Source organism: Cygnus atratus, chromosome 2 (genome assembly GCF_013377495.2).
Source record: "Cygnus atratus isolate AKBS03 ecotype Queensland, Australia chromosome 2, CAtr_DNAZoo_HiC_assembly, whole genome shotgun sequence".
NCBI lineage: Eukaryota > Metazoa > Chordata > Aves > Anseriformes > Anatidae > Cygnus > Cygnus atratus.
The window spans coordinates 107,303,644-107,328,110 of NC_066363.1; the positions used below are offsets into that span (position 1 = coordinate 107,303,644).

The 24,467-nt window shown below is 39.4% G+C and overlaps 1 protein-coding gene across 5 annotated transcripts in view; it reads right to left on the reverse strand.

The window, feature by feature from the left end:
- Positions 1 to 24,467, reverse strand: part of PTPRM (protein tyrosine phosphatase receptor type M) — a 476,211-nt gene that overhangs the window by 353,886 nt on the left and 97,858 nt on the right. For all 5 annotated transcript variants that reach the window (XM_050708960.1, XM_035564162.2, XM_035564160.2 and 2 more), the window contains exon 2: positions 9,415 to 9,537. In XM_050708960.1, the coding sequence (XP_050564917.1) occupies positions 9,415 to 9,537 (123 nt within the window). The remainder of the gene's footprint in view (positions 1 to 9,414; positions 9,538 to 24,467) is intronic.

Below are 24,467 nucleotides of genomic sequence, written 5' to 3' on the forward strand. Positions count from 1 at the left end.
AAAGAAATCTAATGGGATAAGCATGAGACTGAAAGAAAAGCCCTGAAGACTGCAAGAAATTAAGAGGCTTTTTTTTCCAGCAGATTAATTACTAAACAAGAAAAAGCTTACTTAGGGATACTCTGATTATTCCCCTTCCTCCTGTTCTTGCAATGCAGTGAGTGCAGCTCCTAGAGGAGCATTTTCTGACTCACTGTTTATCCACAGTCCTCATAGGCTTTTTATTGGTCACAGCTTTTCTCAAACTGGCTAAGTATTTTCACTCTCTAATGGGGGAAAACAGCCAGGGAAACAAGCACAAAAAATGTATTGCTCCTTAATGCAGCTCTGCTGAAAGTGGAGCACAAACTGCAGTAGTTTCAGCAAGGTACCCCTGGCACTGAAGGTATGGTAACAGCCTTCAGCACTGAGTGAGTACCTAGGGACCCCTATACTAAAGCCCGTGCTACTTCATTTCTATTGCTATGAGGTCCCAAACTACCTAGACTAAAGCTATCTGAGGTACATTTGCATGTCTCAGGCATAGCCCCAGGAAAGAAGATTTACATTTCGTGTGGTCTCTGAACCAAGAGCCCCCGCCAGAACTAACTGAATTTTTCTTTTCCAGACAATTCAAGTTGGAAAATGTCAGTTTATCAGAAGGTAACACGAAGGCAACTGCCCTGAGCCCCAGATAAAATATCTCCACCATTATTCCTGGTTATTTCGACAAGAAGCACTTTCCCTCTCTCCCATCACGATTCTCTTACCTCATCTGAAGGAACACCTCATAAACACTCCGCAGAGGGGAAACAATCACACAAAAAAAAGCTTGGTTAGCCAGGGTACTTCTGATTTAGCAGGGGATTTAGGAACAAGACTCTGACGCACTTAACCAGTGGGATAGCGGCTGGCACTATGGGTGGAAGACGGGAGAGAGACTAATCTGGGTGTCCAATACACAACACTAAAACTCTGCAATCCTAAACATTTTCATTGTCAGGAAATCCATTTCAAACCAAGCTCTGGTGTCTGGCTTATTATGTTAGCTGCTGCTCAGCATATATTATTGCAGGTGTTATATATAACCCCAGCAGGAAAACTGTAATCACAGCAAGGTAAATGAGTTAGGCTGCAGGGCTTGCTTAGCAGTGTGTGGCACTGTGCGGTCTTACACAGAAATACCCTCAGCAGTCAGCTTCATCTTCCAGGTTGCTTTGAGGATACTCTGGCTTAATGAGAAGTGAATTCCACAGACCTCTCATACAAACTATCTGACTTCTGTGGAAGAGGAGAGTTTCTCAAAGATTAACAAAAATAAATCATAATTTACCGTATCGTCTTTTACCAAACATCTTCAAAAAATCTTAAAGAACTACTGGTGGATCCTACCATAGTATCTCCCACTCACTTCCACCAGTTGCAGCATGTTCTCTGATTCTCTACACAAATATCAGACAGAGGCTGTGATGCATAAGAAAACAGGGCAACTGTTATATTCCTCCTGGTACTGTATGGTTACCAAAATACTACAGCAGACTCATTGCTTGAAATGAAATCCAGAAAGTCTTCTGCCTTAGGCATTACCTCAGGAATCACGCTGCTTATACTCAAAATACTTAATTCCGCAAAGGAAGAAAAAAGTGTAAAATGATAGTCATATGTAGAGAATATTTACTACAAAAGATTAAATAAATCTTTAGCGTATTAACTCCAGCAGTTTACCAAAAAATCTACCAGGCATGTAGGCAAAATACATTCAAGGAACTCGTCTAGTTGCCTATTAAGTAAGATAGGAACATTCTCCTCAGTGATTCAGAACCAGCAATTCTGATGCTTACTCAACTTTTATTTCCCTTTGCAAGAAAAGGGAACTTCTCCTGAGAAAGAGTAATTTCCCTTACTGTATGCACAGTATTTGTAGCAACTCCAGGCTTTGGGTCAGGTGCTGAAATCTGTAAGTCAGGTCAGAGGTTAAAAATGACTGTGAGGTTCCTGTAAAACATCACAACAAGCAATACCTTCACCACAGCTGGTGGCATTGCCTTGGTTGTTGAACAAACCTATTAAGTGCACTACTAAGTTTTTATGTATGTTTTTAAAGTAGCTGACTCATTCAGTGCTCGCACTGTAGCCACGGCAGCACAGAGCTAGCTGGGTCTGTACTCATGTGGTTTGCTTGGGCTGACCTCCATGTTGCTCCACATTAGCAGCAACTGATATTAGCTTACACAGTTAATTGGAAACTGGCTTGGATGCATCAACACGAGCTGGAGCTGCTTACAGAAGAGGCATGCACATTCTCAATGCTTGTGACTATGACCTGAGCATGCAATAAATTGCTAAACATGCTAGTGCTTCAGGCCTAGAACATTCTGTAAAAAAATCTGACTTGAACACAGTGAACAAGGTGCAACTCCCACGACTTGATAGTAATTTCTAGCTGGATAGCGTTCAAATGAATTTAAGAAAAAGCAGCTATATAAAGTAATCTGGGAGAAAAAGCATTCAATAAGAAACATATTGAATTCTCTATTATACAAAAGCAAACAGAACAAAAGCATCCCTGTTAAGAGAAGAACATGATACAGTACTAAAATATATTTAATGATAAAATACACGTCACGCTGGAAAGTCAAAGCACAAAAACTTTACATGGTAAGACACTGCAGTTGGGTTTAATATAGACTACCCAACTGATTGCTTTAAGATTTATCTTTTTGTAAGGCACCTCAGCCTTTCCACACACAATTAAACAATAACATACATTTTTCATCAACTATACCACATTCTATAATAGCAAACACCACTAGCTATGCGTATCTGCTAACTACGCATCAAAAAGCTATTTTAAACAATCATTTATAAAACATTATATGCATCTTCTACAGACACTACACAGACTGCTAAACATTTAGCAACACTAGATATTCAGGATGCAAATAACCATACTAGGCCATTCGATATGTACATACAGTCATTACAATTATATATTACCACCTCATAAAGCACAAACAGAATCCTCATCCTGGCTTTGATCAGCACTGGATCAAACATAAAAGTCTTCATTGCTCAAAGCATCCTTTCAATCCAGTGAATGGTGGCAGTCTGTAAAGATTTGATTTATAACTGATTTTGAACAATTCTAAACTGAATGAAAGGCTGATGCCAGTGACTCACTGTAAATGCAGTGACATCCCTTCAGTGGTATCAAACCAACTGCTGACAGAAGAAAAATGATGCTACTGTTCCTTGGAAATTAACTGGAACTGTGAGACACTGCAGAAGGATTTTACAAAACTGAGCACAGTGCTTTGTAACAAAATACGTGGACAACAGAAATTATAACCAGTACGTGATGAACAGAGCAGACTCTTGACAATATTTACATTTCTTACAGTAATCTGCAAAATTCTAATTGCATTACTGTCAGTGACAAGACATGCTGTAGCAGTATATAAGCAAACACAACACATTCACCTCAAAAAATATATTTTGATTTAAAGTTTGCCTTCTTCTCTGTGTATTTTTTTTTTTTCTTGTTGTGTTTTGGTTTGGGTAGGGGAAGGTATTTGGTTGGTTGGGTTTTGTTTGTCTGTTTTTTAACTCATTTGACCTTTCTCAGCTCTTACCATAATAATTCCTCAGAAGACTCCAGATCCTATCTAATTCACTCTCAAGAACCTGTTTCACAGCTCTGATCCCGTATTCTCATTCTCTCCTCTTCAGTGAGAGCAACTGCCACACAGAGTGCAATCAGCAATCTGGCATACGTACATATGTGTGTATGTGTACATATATATGTACATCCATATTCATTCCAAAGCTTACATCCTTTTTTTTTTTTCCCCTCTGTTCTTTATCCAACCAACAACTCTGTTGCTCTTGATGCTTCTGTTCTTGCCTTCTACGGCACAAATTATTTACCCGTATTTTTCTGACTGACTGCCAGGTATCAGAGAAATGGCTTCACTACTGCAGTCTCCCCTACTCAGCATGCATTCCTTACTAACAACAACTCAGGATAAGCAGGAGTTTGAGTTATCAGGTAAAGCACCAGAGCACTCCATGGGAACACCACAACTCCAAAATGCTGATAGGCCATGATGAATTTGACCAGACTTGAGCATAAATGGGATTGCGGAGTAAGAGCAGAGCCAGCACAGGTCAGAGAAATAAATTAAGATCTGGAGAATCAACCAAAAATCGTAATAGAAATATAGGAAGAAAAGCTCCAAAAGACACTTTGTTTGCACTATCATAGGCTCTCAGAGAACTAAACAAGAACTGCTCTATAAAAAGAAAATAAAAGATGGAGCAAAAGAATGAAATAATGCAACAGCGCTGACTAGAACAATGGAAAGGGATTTAGGCATTTTTTTTTCTTAAATAGACACAGTGGCAAAATGAAGCATTAATAACAGTGGGACAGTCATGTCTGTTTAAGAGGGAGCATCTTCCCAACAGTAAGGCAACATGAAGGAAAGTGCAAAGATCTCTCCCTGAAAACTTAGCAACTTAGCATGATGATGAAGGCTGAGAACATGGTGTAACAGAAAGTAGAACTGGTGTATCGATAATTACATCAATATGAGGCAAGTAAGGAGGCAGCAGAAAGAACTGACGTAAGCAGCTCGTATTTGATGCAATGCAGGAAGAGAAACCCAAGTAGAAATCAAAAAAGTCAAAGCAGCTGGTTTGGAAAAAGAATCTTCACAACTACATTCCAAATGCAAATATGTGGTTTGTAGGTATCTCTGGGCATGAATCTGCGAGAATCTGGCACAGATCATTATGTTCTAGATTTATCACATTCTAAAAGCCAAGTCTGAAGATGCCACTGATGTAAGCACATCCACAGTGATCAAGAATATCATGGAGGAAAATCTCATTCAAGTGATAAACTGGATAGGGAGTATCTTTAGTAAGAAGTCACACACACATAACAGTTCCTACGTAACAGTGGTGGGTTGACCTTGGCTGGCTGATAGGCACCCTCGCAGCCGCTATCTCACTCCCACTCCTCAACAGGATGGGGGGAGAAAACAAGACGACAAAGCTCATGGGTCAAGGCCATGACAGAGAGATTGCTTACCCATTGCCATCACAGGCAAAACAAACTCAACCTGGGGAAAATTAAAATGATTTATTGCCAATTAGAGTAAGATAGCAAGAAACAAAGAAAAAACTAAAAGCACCTTCTCTCCACCCCTACTTCTTCCAAGGCGTAACTTCACTCCCTCATTCCCCACTCTTCTACCTCCCTCCTTACCCGGCACCAAGCAATGCAGGAATGATGGGGAGTGGGTATTGAGGTCACTCCATCACAGCTCCTCTCTGTTGCTCCTTCCTCACTACACATTTCCCCTACATAGCATGGGTCCCTCCCACAGGATATACTCATTTGTGAACTGATCCAACAAGGGTATTTCCCACAGGCTGCAGTTCTTCAATAACTGCTCCAGCATGGGTCATCTCCATGGGGTACAGTCCTTCAGGAACAGACTGAACCAGCTTGGGTCCCCCGCAGGCCAGAGTTCTTGCCAGACAACCTGCTCCAGCATGGGCTCCTCTCCATGGGCCGCAGCCTCCTCCAGGCCACATCCACCTGCTCCAGCGGGGGCTCCTCCACGGGCTGCAGCGTGGAGATCTGCTCCATGTGGGACCCATGGGCTGCAGGGGGACAGCCTGCTCCACCAGGGGCCTCTCCACAGGCCACAGGGGAACTTGTGCTGCGTGCCTGGAGCACCTCACACCCCCCCCTTCCTCTCCTCTGACTTCGGTATCTGCAGAGTTGCTTCTCTCACAGCTGCTGTGCAATATTTTTTACCCTTCTTTGGTATATTTTCCCATAGGCTCCCCACTCGTGGCTGATGATCTCAGCTGTGCCTTGCCTGCACTGGGTCCCTTTTGGAGCTGCCTGTGTTCAACACAGGGGCTGTCCCTGGTTTCTTCTCACAGAGGCTATCCCTGAAGAGATCCCCTGCTACCAAAACCTCGCCATGTAGACCCAGTGATCTACTGGTTTGGCTTGGCATATTTTTTCTGAAGGTACCTTTACTGTAGTACAGCCAGAGAGTCTACAGTTATGTATTATTGTAAATGTGTGTTATATACATGCATTAACATCAAAGTACCTGCTTTAACTGCTCAACAGGACAAGGTGAGATGGCATTAATAATAAGTGCTTTTGTATTGCATTTTTGAACGATATTATAAACACATATTCTTGGAACAGACAGAAAAGGAGAAAGAGGTTGAGAAAAGTCAACAGCCACACTTGCTACAGTAGTTACTCCAGCTGACTCACGAGACCCTTTAAACTGAATAACAGTGGATTAACCAGTCTCATTCAATCCGTACAAATATATATATGTGTCATTCCTTTTTTGGCTCTGTTTAATGCATTTTCAGATTAGTTCCGCTCACTAAAGGTCACACTTATATTTATCAAGAAAATTAGAGTGCTAGTGCTCTACTTACTCTAGTAACAATAGCCTCATATTTTTCTACTATAGTAACAGTCTAGCAAGGATTAAACCTCAATATACTGAGCACTTTTTTATTTAATGATACATTATTTTTTATATAACTCAACAATTTTCACCTAAAACTATACCTCACAAATAACTATTAATATTCACTAAAATATAAATATACGTGTCCATTAATATGTGCACATAGGTGCACATATACTATATGACACTTTTGTCCCACTGAAATAACATATAAAGCCAAAATATTTACCCAACTGAACTACAGCTACTCTCTGAACAGTCTCATGTGGATTAAAATATATCAAATGTCATAACTAGCGTACTTCCCCCCTCACTGCCACCAAATTATACAAAATATTATATATTGATATCAACTCACTGATGCATATTCCCTGAAATTAGGAATGTTACGTGCATTAATTTTTTCAACTGACAAGGGACTGCTGAACTGAGAGTACTTGTTTCAGTCTAGTATTACAACACTGTTGCATAAAGTATTTTGTTTTCACGCCAAGAATTCTCCAGAAAACAGTAATCTAACATGTTCTATTCATTATTATCTGAAGTTATTTTTTCTAAAATATGTAGCTCAGAAAATGCTGACAAGCTACTTGAAATCATTTTTTAAGTGTATCACGTAACTCTCTGGCTAAGGTTAACTGAAAACTAATTAAAATCATTAAGACGATGATTTGAACAAGAACAGGAAAAAAATGCCTGAATGAAATGAAGAGAGAAATTAGATACCACTTGGCTGAATTGTGCCCTTAGACCCACTGCTTCTCGTTTGCAAAAAAAAAAAAAAAAAAAAAAAAAAGAACATTTCTTTCCTTCTCAAAGACATTTTTGACCTTTTAAGGCACCAATATCAACAACCCTCCTCAGACTAACGCGTTCATCTTCTGACCCAAGACCCCCAAAGCATATTTCAGTTCCTTTATGGGCAGAAGTAAAACTCCCTAAACTCTAAATATAGTTTACTTTCAAATTTAATATCTTTCTACTTGATCACCAGAATGTTATTTTAGTTTTCTGATAAAAACGCAGGAAGACAAATACAAGCCATGTGACATCTGATAAATAAAATTACATAGATATCATTTTCCTTCCACAAAAATACCAGTCCCTACTTTGTCTGGACTCTTGCCCTGGAGAAAAAAAAAAAAAAGAAAAAGAAAATCTTAAAGTCTTTGATCATCTCAGAAAAGCACATAGAGTTGAACCTCCTCCATCTGCCAAGAAGACTAAGCAACATATACTGACAACCTCTTCCGCAAAATCCAAGTGGGGAAAGTAACGAGTGAATGAAAATTGGAACAGAAAGAGAATTTCCAGTGGTGTGATTGAGAAAAAGAATGTATAGCTTGTACTGCAAGCCAAGATGACTGATAAGCCATGTGTATGAACTCCAGCTTGAGAGACAGTAATAAGCACTGAAATAGTCCAGAAAAAAATTAGCAGTCTGTGCCAAGTCCACTGGACAAGAGCCCACTTCAGAAGGAATCTGCAAAATCCTTCTTTATCTGTGATGATGAACTCAGTCTAGCATGATGACCAAGTGCAGGCAAACCGAACATTTCTCTTCAAGTGGAGTCTCACCTTTGCTTGAGAGAACTTGGACATGATGTTGTCCACAACACAGGGCAATGGTGAAAAATCTACAATGAAGACTGCTAAGAGGATTTTTAAAAGTGAATTCTATCTAAGGCTCATTAGTGCATATCATAGATTAGTGTATGTATTAGTATACTAGGGATGAGTGCACATGTTCAGGTTTTGTTTATACAGTCACTCCTAAAGTTCTACATTGTTCTTCTCCTAATTCACTTTCTCAAAAATATGGGAGGAACATTTTCTTGGGAAATACAACTATTAAAGGGATTTTATGTAAACCCCAAACTACACTACAGGTGCTTTAAAGAACTAATTGAAACATACTAATGAAACACTAGCACATCCATCACATCCATCTGCAAGGTTTTTAAGCATTCTGGGTGTATTTATACAAAATTATAAGGCTAATGGAGAAGTCCCATGATGCTATGATCAGATTTTAGGAAGTGGTCTTTTTGTTTTGGCTATTTTTGGGTGACAATAGTCACAGGAGGCTCAGCCTTTAAAAGCAAAGGAAGATTCTGAGCTGGGCTAGATGCAATCAGCCCCCAGGAGATATCCTGGAGATCAGCCCTAGTACACGGGGGGAACTCTTAATATATCCAGCTAAAATCTGGAAAAAAAAGAATAATTGATAAATTTTACACTGAGTATTTTTAAAACTGTGGTCAGATTTTTGTGTATTTATGTGATTGAAGTGATAAAGGAAAGTGTATTACCAGAATACCAGAAGTTTATAGTTCAGCAGAACGCAAGGGATGTTGCTGTGGAATTAGGTTCACCTATATGCAGTACACAAAGTGTATCAAGTAATAGCATCACTACTATCTTTAAAACAGAACATGCACAATATTTCGAGACACTTTGTTCTGGGATATCTATCCTCTCTTTTTTCTCTCACTCCTTTTTCACTCTCCATTTCTTTTCAGAGTAGAGTTTGCTGAGTATCTCTTCCAACAAAAATGCCTTAGGTCATCTTTGTCTTCTCTCTCACTTCAGGTCTTCCTGTTACATAGTCCTGTCTGCCTGGTTGTAGTACTGCTTCATCTTCATTTTCACAGCATCATTTTGTATTCTTTCTGCCTTCCCTGATGACGCCAGGTTTCTCTTTCTACTTTCTAACCTTTATGCTAGAAACCGCACAGCAAAAGAAAACCTTTGCATTGCAGAATATCCCTCATAAAATTCACTCTGAAGACTTAGGTATTGCAATTAAACACATTTTGGCAAAGTAACATTCTAATAATAATACTATCAAGAAATGCTGAGTAAATGCATAAGCTAATATCAAAGAGAGAAAAAAAAAGTAAAATAAAAGACCAACCAGATGGCATCCATTGATCTGAGGAGGGCTTTATCAGCGTGTTCACCTGATCCCAGTTAAGATCATCATCATCCGACTGACTATAGCCACAGGAGCTAAACGGCTCATCAAAAGTACAGCATCCTGTGAAACAAACACATAGATAAAAATTTAACAAGGCATGCAGGTAACAGATTATGAATCTCATCCTAACAAATTCAACAGAATTCAATACAGGTTGTGTAATTTTTTTAATATCCTTTAATAAAAACAATCATATATTTATTAACCATCACTTTCTGAGAGGGTATAAAACCTTTTGCCGTGAAAAAAAAAATCTCAAGGGTGAAAGACTAAACTTAGAACTGTGAAGAAATTTTCTCCCAAGATAGAAACATCAGGTATCAAAACCAAACCAGCAAAATAAAAAGCAATCAAACTCAGAACATTAGAAGACGGAATGATTAGCATTCTTCAGGAAAAACAAACTATCGCATGTCTGAGAATCTACATTTTAGAAGAAAAACCTAAGTAGAGAGACATCAGCTCCCATTCCTTTATGTTGGTTTTCAAGGAAGGGAAGGCTCCCAGGTGTATCGCGTTGTGCTGCAAACAGGAGCCACTCCGGGCTCTTGTGGGATTAGCAGCACCTTGGGGACAATGCAGCACATCCATCTCAAAACACCAATCTATGCACAGACTCAAACTCTGAAAGAAAACAGCATTATTTCCTCATTTCCCCATTCTCTTCTAAGTAATTTAGAAAAGAATAACACGTTACAAGAGCTCACATTATCCCAGACTAGGGCAAGGATGAATCTAATCTCAAGAATTTAGAGCACTGGAATCTAACGTTACCCACAAGAACACAGAGAAACTTTGCTTTTTTCCTTTGGTACACGTGGAAACTTGCCCAGCTTTCCCGAATTTTTCTCCCCTAGCTGCAGACTAACACAGGGTTACAATACCCTGTTTTCTGTGTATTCTTTGATGTTTCACTCCAGTGAAGAATGACATCTTTCCTATTCAGGAAAACAAATATAACCCTAGTCATGGATCTTTCAGCCCATATTAAAGTAAATACTGCAGCTGTTCAAACAAAACTAAACTTCAGGGTTATTCATCATCTTGCTATCTGTCCACACAAACAGCAGGCTTAGTCTTGCCAAGTCTTATTAAAATAGGAAACAGACAAAATCTAGCTTTAAAAAAGACTTTGCAAACCAAAAGTTTCCTAGAGCATAAACGGCATTGGAGGGTACCTGATCAGGAAAGCTCGATAACGTAAACCAAAATATCATTTTACCCGACAACCTTCACCTAACTGAAGCCCAGCCTTCCTAACAGACACTCCTCGACTACATTTGACATTTATGACAAGCACTCAGCACGCATATAATCTTTAATGGGAATTAATTTTATAAACGTATCCCATTTGCCCTGTCAGCCTGGATACAGGTCATCCTATACCGTGCTCTGTTCTAAAACGTCTTTCTATAGCAAGTCTTCACTAGCTTGAGGTATGTCAGGGAAATTAGCACCTCTGGCTACTGCCTTTCCGTACTCGTGCAGGTGCACGGGTTTCAATTAGTGAGCCCACTGGGAATGGAAAACCCGGGAAGGAACTTGCAGCTCTACACTCTGACACTTCACCTCAACGGTAAGAACAGACAGAAATTGTCTCTCTCCTGATATGAAACCAATTCAGAAATAAAATAGGTATGTTTATAGTGCATCGAGTGACATCTGGAACATTTCCAGGGGGAAGGGTTAGACTTTTGGGCAGCCATTCGCACAGTTGTTCTCATGCCTGCATAAATTGTACTTGATACAGTTAAAATGTGCCACAGGGTAAGTTTCAGACATAAAGGCAAAATTTAAGTTTTTGCAGACAGACTTGTGTTTTTTATAAAACAAAAACAATCAAACCACAGGTGAAGAAAAAGGTAGTTTCCTTGCAAAGGTTTTGCAAATGATACTATGCCATAAATAAATACCAAGTTATACAGAGCACAACATAGTCAAGCTTTGCAAAAAAACATATACCTTAATTTAATCAAGCATAGATTTGGGTTCACAGTTCAAACACAGGGCTGGCGAATTTACATAAAAGCTCCCTTATTTCATTACATCACACTAAGAAGCCATAAAAAAGTGTAATGTATTTTCTTGGTCAAACCCAAAATCTGAGCCAAGTGCTGCAAAATGTGCAATAGTGGAAAAAAGGGAAGGGTTTGTGATCCCATATGGTTATTAAAGGCTTCTCCCCCCTCGCTAGTTACACAGATGTCAAAACCACAGATAAATAGAACTATGGATGATGGGAAAATGCTACTTGTCTGGATATTTGTCTATCAACACAAAGTGTTTCTCATCACTTGTTTTTCTTCCCTTCTCCTGTGAGTTTATAGCTCAATCACTGTCAGGATTTCTTTTTTTTTTTTTCTTTTTTTTTTTTTCGTCTTTGCCATTTACATCCTTCAAACATTTGTGAATTTACTACCTTAGAGCTCCCTCAAAACAGGTATCTAATCTTCACATCTGCTCCAGGAAGAGTTTTGGAGGAACTTTTGAACTCCTCCTTCTGTTCCTAGGCCACTTGCACCCACGACTACCAACCGAACTATAACAACAAGAATTACCACCGGTAATCAAAATGGATTGATCAACGTACATACAATCTGGAATGTCACAGGTGCCAAGCCAAGGAGAAGATGAATACTAATGAAGGCTTTGCACAGTCATGACTTTTTGGAAAGTGTTTTGTAGATTAAGTTAGTATACATGGTTAGGTATAGTGTTGGAAGTACCTATAGATAAGTTTATAGACTAAACTAAAAGCAACACAGAAAATCTACCTGGAACAACAACAACAAAGCTTAGCCAGTTTAGCCAGGCAACAACAGAGTAATCACCAAGTTCAAATAGCTGATGTCTCCTCCTGAAGGTGCTGACTCTCACTTTTACTCCCTTACAAATGAAACTAATTTGTTTCCAAATCAGCCAAAGCATTTGCACACCCTACGTTTGCATCTACTTGTGCCCTCCTGCTTTCTTCTGCAGTGCTTTGCCTATTTGTTAGTCACCGTGCTCTTATTGCACAAGGCTTCAAATTCATACAACATTAACCACATAGGGACAGTAAAATCTGAAGAATTATCAAAGGTTTTTAATGTCCCCCATGGTTTGCACTGCTTTGAAACACAAGCTACTGCCAAAAGAGGCGATTGTTGTTAATTAATTAGAATACTTCGGAAAATCTTCTTTCTTTTTTTTTTTTTTTTGCTAATTATTAGAATTTATTTTACCAATCAAAATACATATTGTCTGCTATACCATTTAATCAAGCTAAGCAATTTCCCTGCACGTTACACTGTCATTACACTTTGGATAACAAAACTGTATTTTAAAGGATGATTTTTAGACTGACTGAAATATTTACAACTAACCCAGGAGATATGTAGCCTGTGAAGATCCTTTTGGCTTATTCTCTGTTTTATAGGTATTTTTTGATTCCTAGGAGGAACTGAACTGATGAATGTACATGATGCAACACAACCTATTACAACCTACTGTTCTTTCAAATGCAATCATCCTTTAACTATCACTGAAGCCAGTTCAACATAACTACACCAAAATCCAAACGTAGTCATTTTTGTATGTTTCTATTTTTATAGGGTTAAATTACTTTATATCTTGAAAACTTGATGAGCTTCAACCAGGAAAATAATTTAAGATGAAAACAGCTAATTAAATGGTATAAGAACATACAATATTTTTCCTAATGTGAATCAAGTTTAATTCAAAGTACTCTGTGTGTTACAAAGTATAAATAAGATATGTGTTATGAAGCATTCTTAAAGAATATGGGTTAAGTGACAAAAACTAATATAGAAAAAAGTTCAAGTTATTCTGGACACTTCTTTATTTCTGTTGGTCTTACGTACTGCAAAGATGTCAGATCAATTTGAAGTTTCTATGAAAAATTTGCTGCCAAATGTAGAAGTGCTGAAACTTGTAATGTTTATTAGTATTAAGTGCTACTAGCATATGCCTACTAAGCCAGACACGACTGTTTTTAGATTGCCATAAAAAAAAAAGGGCAAGAAAGCTATGGCTTCTGGTCTGCTGGAGTACCATGAATTCTGTTGTATAATAGGTGACCTCAGAAGTTGAGTTTACTGAATCATTTTATTTGTATTCTACTTCATCTCATTTTATAAGCATTACAAATTCTGTTGCTTCTGTGTTTTAATACTGGCAATGTGTTTAGGTCGATATACTCTAAGTACAACGCCGCTATTCTCTGAAGCTGAATTAAAGGTTTTGAAATCTGATTAGAGAGCTGGGTGTCTCAAACACATGCAGTATCCAGGGATTCTGACTGAGAAGTGAAGGATTAATCTCCTGTTAGGCGATTAATCTCCTACACAGCAATGGATCTTCTCTTCCTGTGCATGACGAGCAGAGCTGGTGCCACACCGGTGAATTGGCCACCCCTCAGCCTGCAGCATCACCTCCTGTCCTGGTGAACACCCGCGCACCCAACGGCAAGCGACCAAGCGCTACCTGGGTAACACACCAAGGCAGACCAACAGGCAAAGAACTGAAAAATGTGACAAAACACAGCCAATAAGCATGACTAAACTGTGAATGCGTCAGCTTTCAGCCCCAAGACATTTGGTTTGGGACTCCCTGCTTAGGTATCACAGAATCACAGGTTGGTCGAGGTTGGAAGGGACCCCTGGAGATCATCTGGTCCAATGCCCCTGCCAAGCAGGGACACCTAGCGAACGTTGCACAAGAAAATGATGGTGATGCTGCCTCATGTTTCCTTTTGCATTTTTGGAGTTGCAGATTTTGGGGCAACCATGGCATTCAGGCATGTTATCACATCTTGACAGTTAAAGCTGTTGGGAGAAACGCAGGAGTAGGAGCAGAAGGACCCGGGCCCCTAAATGTCGAACCATCAAACCAGAGGGAAAAAAACAGCTCCTTCGGAGGTGGACAAGAAATCCTGAAGTGGAAAATAAAGTGTCAGTCTAAATTATAGACTGGCTAACACAGAAAGCAAGGGTAGGAATCGGGACAATTTTTCACATAAGAAACTGAAAATCCTATCTATAAACCTGTACAACAGGCCTCATCTGCTGCATTAATTTTGTCAAAGATAGGGTGAAGACAAAAATTGTCCAACACAAAACTGTTCACCTCTGTGAAATCAATAAATGGTTGAGCCCATAAAGCTCCAAGTAAAATAACTACAGCTACGCAAACAGCAGCTTTTAAGAAGTTATTAAAAACTGGATAAAACGACCTGCCTGCAATCTGCTTTGTGGGTTGATCCTCACAAAAGAAAAAAAAAAAAGGCTCTACCTGTCCTTTCAACAGTTATAGCATTACACATTAAAAGGACTTTCCAGACATGCTAGCTCAGAGATATCTAGGAGCACCAACCCGTCTTTGCATGCCCCTAGCATGCACACAGGGCTGCCACATATCTGCAGTGCCACAGAGCCACAGGAGTATCCTGGACAGGCTGTGCCACGCAGCTTTCCACTGCGGAAACAATCCCTTTTAAAACGGAACATTTACGTCCTCTCGAAGCACACCGAGCTTTGGCCTGATACTAAAGGCAAGCGTTTGGAGCTGTAAAACAATGCTGCTATCCAATTACTGGCCAGGGAGTTGGAAAAAACATGTATGTGTAGGGGGAAGGGGGGAGAACCAGAAGAAGCATATTTTACAATTTAAAGAGCTTTTCTAATTGTGGCTGTGCTCAGAATGGGTTTTGGAAAAGGCAGAGGAAAAAAATCTCATGAGCTAGAGCAAAGATGATGAGGTAAAAGGATGTATTTTGCAACTAAGAAAGACCAGGTATTAACTCTGGGCATAAGGGAGAATAACAGATGGAAAATGATTCTAAATTGTGCTAAGATACGTGCAAAAGGTGGCTGAAGAATTTTTGAGACTCCCGAATTCATGGACCCAATTTCCACAGTATTGCAGGTAATGACAGGATACAGGAAAAAAAAAAGTTTCAGATAAACACTTAAAGTTGCTATTTTATGAGACTTCAAGAACTTGACGTATGTTCATAAAACATTTACAATTGTTCTCTCTCTTCTCCCTCCACTTACCTGACAGCAACTGAATCAACACAAACATCTCCAAAACCATTTCAGTTTTGGTGACACAGGTTACTGCAGCAAAGTTGCATTTTAAGGAAGACATCTGTCAGTTCTAACTTCCCCTGGAAACCCGCCCAAGTTTAGCCAAATTAAACATTTTCTACGAAAGTACACTTGCCTAACAGATATTGAGAATTCAAAACAGGGACTCCCAGACTCTTTATGGAAAAGCCCTGAAACGCAGAACAATTTCCTCTCAAAATGCACGTTTAAACTCATTTTACATACCAAGACATAGGAACAGACACCACTCACTAAGGATAAAGGACAAAATATTGAATATAATGCTCCTAAAATAATTACCACCTATCTCATGCAAGCAAAGAATATCGATATGATTGTGCTGTTTTTATGTCACTGAATATTTATGAGGCCCATGGGAAAATGGGTGCAAATTACCATTTAGTGAGCAAACTTATTTCTGGCATTTTTTTTAATGTCAGGATATTTATTTTTCCAATATTATTGATAGCTTTTCTTAATGTATGCTATGGCTTATGTTGGTAAGTGCACGTGCATGCTCCCATACATGAACTATATCCCTGTTGCAGCTGTCAAGAATTAGAAAATGTCTACCAAAATAAATTATCAAACAATCAATCTGATAAAGAAAGAATAGTATTGTTTAGAAATATATTTAGAAAACCTTTGTTCAAAAGGTATTATTAAAACAAGTATGTTTGCAAAAGTCATTTGGATTTTATGCTTTATTAATAAGGATGGATGTTATTCTGAGCATTAGAACTACTAGCTGCTCTTCTAGTCCAAGCCATGTTAATACTAAAAGAGATATTCCTTGTACAAAGGAACTGCGGCAGCTGTGGATAAATCAATTACTTATTTTAATTTTTATGTTTTAATTCCCTTTTATATAGACTATTTTATAGCTTTTTGATTATTAATCTAATGTTTAAATCAAGCTCCTGATCAGAAAATCCACTTTATACGTGTAAGAAATATCACTATGACAAATTCTAAGAAAGATACCTCATAAAAAAAAGATTCCACAGAATATTAAATAAGTACTTTGAAATAGCTTTTCGAGAACAATTAGAAGTTCAATTTGTAACATATATACTTAAGCCACAAATACGTGTAGCTTATTAAAATGAGCAAACTGGGCACACTGGTTTCGAAAGGGAGATGGGTCATGTACATGTGCTTTGGAAACCTGCAGAAATTCTGGACTGTGGTCAAAGCCACTACCAAGATGAATAAATAAAAGGCAGACTTCCCATATGTTTTGCATGCTGTTTATTACAAATACATGACTAAATTATGCTACAAAACATAGAAGTCACTTGTATAACCTCCCTGAAATGTTTCAGCTTAAACCTTTGACCTACAAGTAACTGAAAAAAGAAACCTTTTCTCATACTTTAAATAGAATTAAAAATTCAAAAGATACTGTGGTGCTGGAATAAGCTTCCTGAGAAAAACAAAAATGCAACTGAACTTTCAAATAGTTTATACCATCATATTCACTTAATTTATTTTATCGCTACCTTCTAGGATTGCACAAGGCCTCATATTTATGAAACATGTGAAAGCATTCAGTCATCTAGGTTGTCAAAGCAAGGAGATGCTCTGCAGGAGAGAGGTCTGGCAGTGCTATTTTTTCCCCATTTACTTAGAATGGAGAAGAGCAAGGCCATACTGGGAGGGTGGGAAACAGATGTACATACTGCAGTAATATATGCAGAAGGTAACACTGTCTTCTGACAAGTTAACATGCTGTACCTCTTAATGGATTGGAAATTACATCTCTGTTTTGAAAAACCATAGTAAAACACATGACGCAACGTAAAGCAGTTGTACCGATCTGTTGAAGATGGGCAAACTTCAACAATACAAAATAAAGTTTTTTGCTTTCAGTAGCTCCATATTAATTGTGCTTTGGTAACTGGTTACCTGAAGAACTGCTTACCTCACTTAAGCACAGCTTTGTACACCATTACAATGCAGCACGGTAGAGCTGCCCATGAAGGCTTTGCCCACGAGAGGGGAAGAGGAAGGGAGGGGGAAGGCACTTGGGAAACAAAACCAAACTGTACAAAGCAGGAAACAATACAAAACTGCACAGGTGAGATTCAAGAAAGAAACATACATACTGGAAAATCTGAGATGAAATAAAATGCAACTTAAAAGGAAGGAAGGAACAGGGTGGGGATATTCAGTCTTTCTGGTTTTTATGTTTTGTTTTTTTTCCTTGTTCCCAGCTGGGAGCTGGGAGGAAGGGATTGAAATGCAGGCCTCGCATCCAAGACCCATCATCGTAAAGGGTCTCCTCACCCCTACGCTTCACCTTAATGGAAACACAGCATAACCTAAGTAACATACAATCATCAAGACTGATTATGAGACCACACCAGACCATTCCCTAATATCCGTTCAGGAAATGCTGTGCTAGATTTTCAGCCTGTGAGGCAGACAGGCCTTTCCAGGCCTCTTCCACCCAAGAGCTGTGGGCAATGAGCCTGACCTAGGCCGGCCCCACCACCATCGGCCATTCCATGCACACAGCCAGCAAGATCCTGATCCCAGCACACTCTGATTTCCACTAAGGTACTTTTTAATAATTTTGAAAAATAGCACTGTTTTTCTCATGGAATTACTAAAATCCAACATCGTGGTTCTTGATTAGACATTAATATACAATTCAATTATTCCCCCAAAAGTTTTTCTCCAACTACCAGGTGATAACGTTGTAATGGATGTGCTTAGAGGAAGGCAAGAACAAGCAACATGGTAAGCAGCCACTGTTCTTTTGTCTGTGGATTTGTCAAAAGACACAGTTGTTTTCACACACAAATCAGCTTTCAGCTAATTTTCATGCCATGAAACTACAAGAAAAAGGAAAGTTGCTAACTACTGTAACTGTACCCATGAACAGCACAGTGTGCCAGCTTACATCAGGGCAAGCAGAGAGTAAACTAAGCTCTCATTTTAAAGCTCAGTATTATTGTTTTTCTAAGATCAATAAATACAGATGTGCAAAGTGGCTCAGAGTCTTGGAATAAGTAAAAGTTCAGCTCTAAATTGAGGGGTCTAAAGCAAACTTTAAGATACCACTAGATAGCTAGCGCACCGCAGATTACCCTTGAAGTGAAACCCAAGATTTCTTCTCCAGCTTCCCGAACTTTTCAGAAGGTTAATGTTGGCTCTGAGTTTACCAGCCAGTAGGACTGAAGACAATAGCTGAGAGATTAACTATCATTTCATCCAACCATCAGGACATTCTGAGCTGAGCAAGTTTTTTGGTTGTATTTTTTTCCTGTTGTCAAAAAAAACCACTATACTATGGTATTTATCTCTATATAAAGGCATTTCATTGAGAAAGCTGACAGACAGCATTCTCCTCATCTGCCAGTTGAGCTTTTAAAATGTATTTTCACCTTTAAACTCTTCAAGCTAAAAAACCACAAGTGTACTTGAAGCTCAATCACCCTCCCTGGTGCTGCTTATTTTTAATGAGCCTCTTGTCTTTATGTCTCCCAGAAGACAGCCTCCACAGAGCAATCTCAGGTGATGTGAAACCAATGCTTGATGCTTCTCCAAAGCACTGTCTTTTTGAGCCTGAAATCTTCCCGCTAAACCCATATGGGACTGATGGGCCATTTCAGTCAAACCCAATTTCACTTCTTTATCACAAGCCCCTGCTTAAAAACTCTACTGTGGTTTGCTTGTACACACAATCTGTTTCAAGCTTTGAACTTTAAAAAGGATTTAAGCAGTCAATCTCAATATCATTATAAATCCAACGAGCATTACTTTCCCATTGATTGTGAGAAAATAAAAGTTTGAAGCTTGATTTCATGGGTAATCTTTCCATTTGCTTGATGAGTTCTGCAGTTGTAACAGAACACTTAATGCATCCTGTTAGATAACAGCGTATTAAGCTTGGATGAGAAATCCAGACCATTTACAACACACTTCCAGTTTTAAGTAAAGAACAAAGGCAGCATTAGCCCTGCTGGTCTCAGAGGCTCCTGATTTATAATGCAGTCAAAAAGACCCCAAACAGGACGCATTTCTGTATAAGGGGTTCTACAACCTTAAAATACTTTCATAAAACTAATAATGCATACTTTACATTTCCTCTGCTTCAGATATCAAAAGTCCAAATTTGGACAGAATATGCTGAAGTTTATGTTCTACCTCATAAATAGACAGGACAGATGCAAACAGACAGGATACCTTGGTATGCATTCCATTGGTTATTATATTACAAATGGTACTTTTCCTTAAAAATATAGTGAAAGAGTTTATCACCTAATGAAAAGAGCTGTTTATGTTCTCATTTTTAATGTGTGTACTGAGACATTTGAGAACAAATGTCATAGAATGATTTCATACATAGAACTAAAACCGTGAAGCCCACACAGCCCCTGCCCTGCCTGCCAATCAAAGCATTGCCCTCTCCTTTTCACCTTATTTTTTTATCTAGAGGTTTTCTGTTGTACTTTTCCTCATTTTATCTGGGGGCTTCCCTTCAGGTGAGAAAGGCTATTGCTCATTTTGTTTTTCTTTTCAAAGCCACTGTGTATGCTTTTTTACCTTGCAGTGCCTATGAACGGCTACAGCTGCATCCCAAACCATTTAGTTCTATGATATATCTCTAGCTACTTGATCAATAATTCAGGAAAATATTCATCTCTGTTTAGTTACTGCTGTCAGTACAACTCTTTGTGTCTGGATGAAAAGAGAGCAGGACCTCCATCTGGATGCCTTACCTGTGCTGCTCAATGAATTAACCTGTAGGAGGTGCCACAGTGATGAAGCAGTCAAAAACCTCCAGCAGGCAACTTCATCACACGGGTAATTAGTTCACTACATCAATAACGCCTCCAGTCGTTAGCAGAGCCAAGGCTGAATCCCAGGTCTGCTTGTTAAATTCAGGCAGCACAACAGGCTTTCCCTGTGCTACAAGTATAAATAACCTTCTATTTTTAAATGTAGTTAGTTAGCTACCGCTTTTTCCCCCTCATTTTTAGTCATTATCTCTTGCAATAAATTACACTTTATTTCATTCATCACGTCTATAACCTCTTGCCAGAAGGAGATGAAATAATTAATTTTAGAAACCTCTGACATTTTCACAAGGCCTGATCAACTATAAAAGAGGCCCATATTTGAGAGTATTAAAGCAGCACTACTGTAACTAGCTGTAACACTGACCTGCCCAAGCTTACGTGACCCAAGGAGTGAACTCTTGAACCTCCCACACAGAACAGAGCACTACCACTATGCTGTCTGGATGAAATAATTACTTCCAATTCTTGTTCATAAGAGGATTACGTCGGTACTAAACTCACTTAAACGTTGTACCGCAACAAAAAGACAAATCAAGGCCACACAAAGCTCGATGCTTTCTAACCTTGTGGAAACCATTTCACGTCTGCAATGATCTTCATGTTTTATCAGTGGTCTGGATGCAGAAGTGGAATGCATCCTCAGCAAGTTTGCTGATGACACTAAACTGGGAGGTGCTGCTGACTCTCTGGAGGGATGAGAGGCCTTGAGGAGGGATCTAGATAGGCTGGAGCATTAGACAATCAGCAACAGCAAGCAATTCAGCAAAGGACACTTGGGTTGTCTAGGCTGAAGAAAAGGAGTCTAAGAGGCAACCTCATTGCTGTCTGCAGCTTCCCAAGGAGATGAAGTGGAGAGGGAGGTGTCGGTCTCTTCTCCCTGGTCAACAATGACAGGACGTATGGAAAAACTGTGTCCGGGGAAGTTCAGACTGGACATTAGGAAAAATTTCTTTACCGCGAGGGTGGTCGAACACTGGAACAGGCTTCCTAGTGAGGTGGTTGATGCCCCCCACTTCTCGGTGTTCAAGATAGGTTTGGACAATGCCCTCATTAATATGCTTTAACCTTTGGTTAGCCCTGAAGTGATGAGGATGGAGTTGGACTGGATGATCTTCAAAGGTCCCTTCGAACCAGACTATTCTGTTCTATTCTACATGAGTGACTGCAGTACCCAAGTAATAGCAAATACAATGATAGTCACTTTGATTCAAATTATTTTGCTTTCTACTAATTCCTGCTCCAGGCCTGATGAAAAGGATGTTTTGCCCAGGTCTTAACACTGGGATAAACATCTCTGCTCCTTTGGGAAAAGGATCTGATATTCATGGGACTTCAGTACATTACTCAATTGGGAAGGTTGCCAAAGTCCACTTCAGGATAGGATAATCTAATAAAGCCAAAGGTTGTATGCTTGTGTCTCCAAACAGTATATATTAGGACATTATCTCTGATTTGTGACAGGTTATATTAGCTCAGAGTTTTCTTCTTAATTGGTTGGGAGTGCCCACTTACTATTATAGTATCTTGGTAATATTAGATAACCTGTTACATACAATGTGTACACATATAGTTTTACAAGCATTTTTCAGGAATCCTTTGTAGTTTACCTTCTACTTAATTGCAGAGAAAACAACGAACAGCTGAGCTTTTAGAACAAATTTCTCCTTATTTAAATGTATATTATGTAAGTGTTCAAGAATCTTAACGAAAGTTGTTTGGCCTTTATTTTTTGAGTTGGCTGATAGGTCTAAAGTATTCAAAGGTTGCTAGGAACTGTGTCAAGTGCCAACGCAGTTCAAGTACAAGGATAATTCAGCTGGATGCGAGACATTCACACATGAATCTGTCATCACCCTGTCTAACCCAACTTACAGTGCAGACCTCAGGACTTAAAATAATTAATTCCTACCTGAACTAGAGTACATCTTTCAGCAACATATGCAATCACAGATTTTAGATGTTTTAAATCATAGAGATGTCAGAGTTAGTGAGCTAACTGCAGTCTCCTCTTTCATAATCTACTCGAGCATCATTTCAGGTTTCAGCTCCCAATTTAGTTCATGGGTAGAATTTGGTATTTCTCCTACCATCACATCAGATCATGGACTGCAGCCATCCCCTATTCTGTTCTCAGTCAGCCTAACCTATGCACATCCTGCAGCTTCTCTGCTCTGTTTGGAGCCAAGAATGATAGGCTACAACCAAAACAGCTTGGAAAAGTGAAGTATTATTTGGTAAGACTAACTTGAAAGAGTTCAACAAAATAAGTCATGTGTGGATTTTTCCCCATGACGTTTATCTGTTTACCATTTCTGGGACTTTTTTTTTTTTTTTAAACTTTTAGATAGAATAGTCTAATTGTAACCACATCATCATCTCAAACTTGGTACTGACTGAAATGTATCTGTAAAATACTTCTCAGCACTTTTAGACTCTGGAATCACAGAAATGCAGAAGGGCTAAAATTGGAAGGGACCGCTGGAGGTCATCTTGTGTCCCTCACCCCAAACAGGATCACCTATAGCAGTGGTCTGCAATGTGGGGTGCACACCAGGGAGTGTGAATGACAGTCCATCAGGGTGTGGAAAGAAAATACTGGAACTTCTACATATATTTGTGTTTTATCTCAAAAATAAGAAAGAAATGAAGGTTTATTACTATTTAACATACAGATTGACACTGGCACCCTCACTTGGTCCATATATCAGATGGTCACATACCACCTTCTGCATCAAGGTGTCCTGGAGGAATAGTGGGTGCTCCACAATGTAGAGGGGGTGACTGTGCCACCTGCATTTGCTCATTCACTTTCAACATATTGCAACATATTGCAGTTCATGTGTGCCAGGTTAAGTGCATTTATGGATTTTATTATCTAGTTTTAACTAATCTTCACAAAATGGGCAAGTGGCTTCAAAACATTTCTATAAAGAAACTGAAGACTGAAGATAATAACAATAAAGCATTCACAACCAAACAACAAGAAAATGGCACAGCTGACATTTCTCCTTAGTACAAGCTCTTTGTCAGCCATGTTACATGGCAAAAACAATGATAACCTAATCACATCTGACAAGAACATGACCAAACTTTTTTGAAATTATCAGCATCAAGCTCAACTTAGAACCAGACCTTCAAACACAGTAGTACATGTATACAAATTATAACTAAATATAAACATATTAGAGTTGCATGCCTAAAAACATTTTACTGCTACAATGTGTAATCAAAAGACTTTGGAGACCACTGACCCAGAGCAGGCTGCTCAGGACCACAACCAGGTGGCTCCTGAGTAGGTCCAAGGAGGAGACTTCACAGCCTCTCTGGGCAGCCTATGCCAGTGCTTGATCACCTGCACAGCACAGACATGTTTCCTGATGTTCTGAGGGAGCCTCTTGTGCTACAGTTTGTGCCGATTGCCTCTTGTCCTGGCACTGGGCACCACTGAAAAGAGCCTGGCTCCATTGCCTCTGCATCCTCCCTTCATGTATTTATAGATATTGATGAGATCCCCCTGAGCCTTTCCTTCTCCAGGCTGAACAGTCCCAGCTCTCTCAGCCTCTCCTCATAGCAGAAACGCTCCAGGAACTTCATCACACATGTTGCCCTTTACTGAACTCTCTCCAGTATGTCAATGTCTCTCCTGTACTGGGATGACCAGAAATGGACTCAGTACTGCAAGTATGGTCTCACCAATGCGCATTAGAGGGGAAGGATCACCTCTCTCCAACTGCTGGTAATGGTCTGAGGTACTACTAGCCTTCTCTGTGGCAAGGGCACACTGCTGGCTCAAGTTCAACTTAAGGCCCATCAAGACCCCCAGGTTCTCTTCTGCAAAGCTGCTTTGCACTGCTCCTTGTTGAACTGCAAGAGGTCCCTGTCAGACCATTCTTCAACCTTACAAGGTTCCTCTGAATGGCAGCACAACCCACTCGGTTTTACACTCAGCGTATCAGCCACCCCTCTCAGTTTTGTGTCATCTGCAAACGTGCTGCGTGTGCATCCTGCCCCATCACCCAGATCATTAATGAAAACATTGAACAGAACATAAAGTTGGTCAAGCATGACT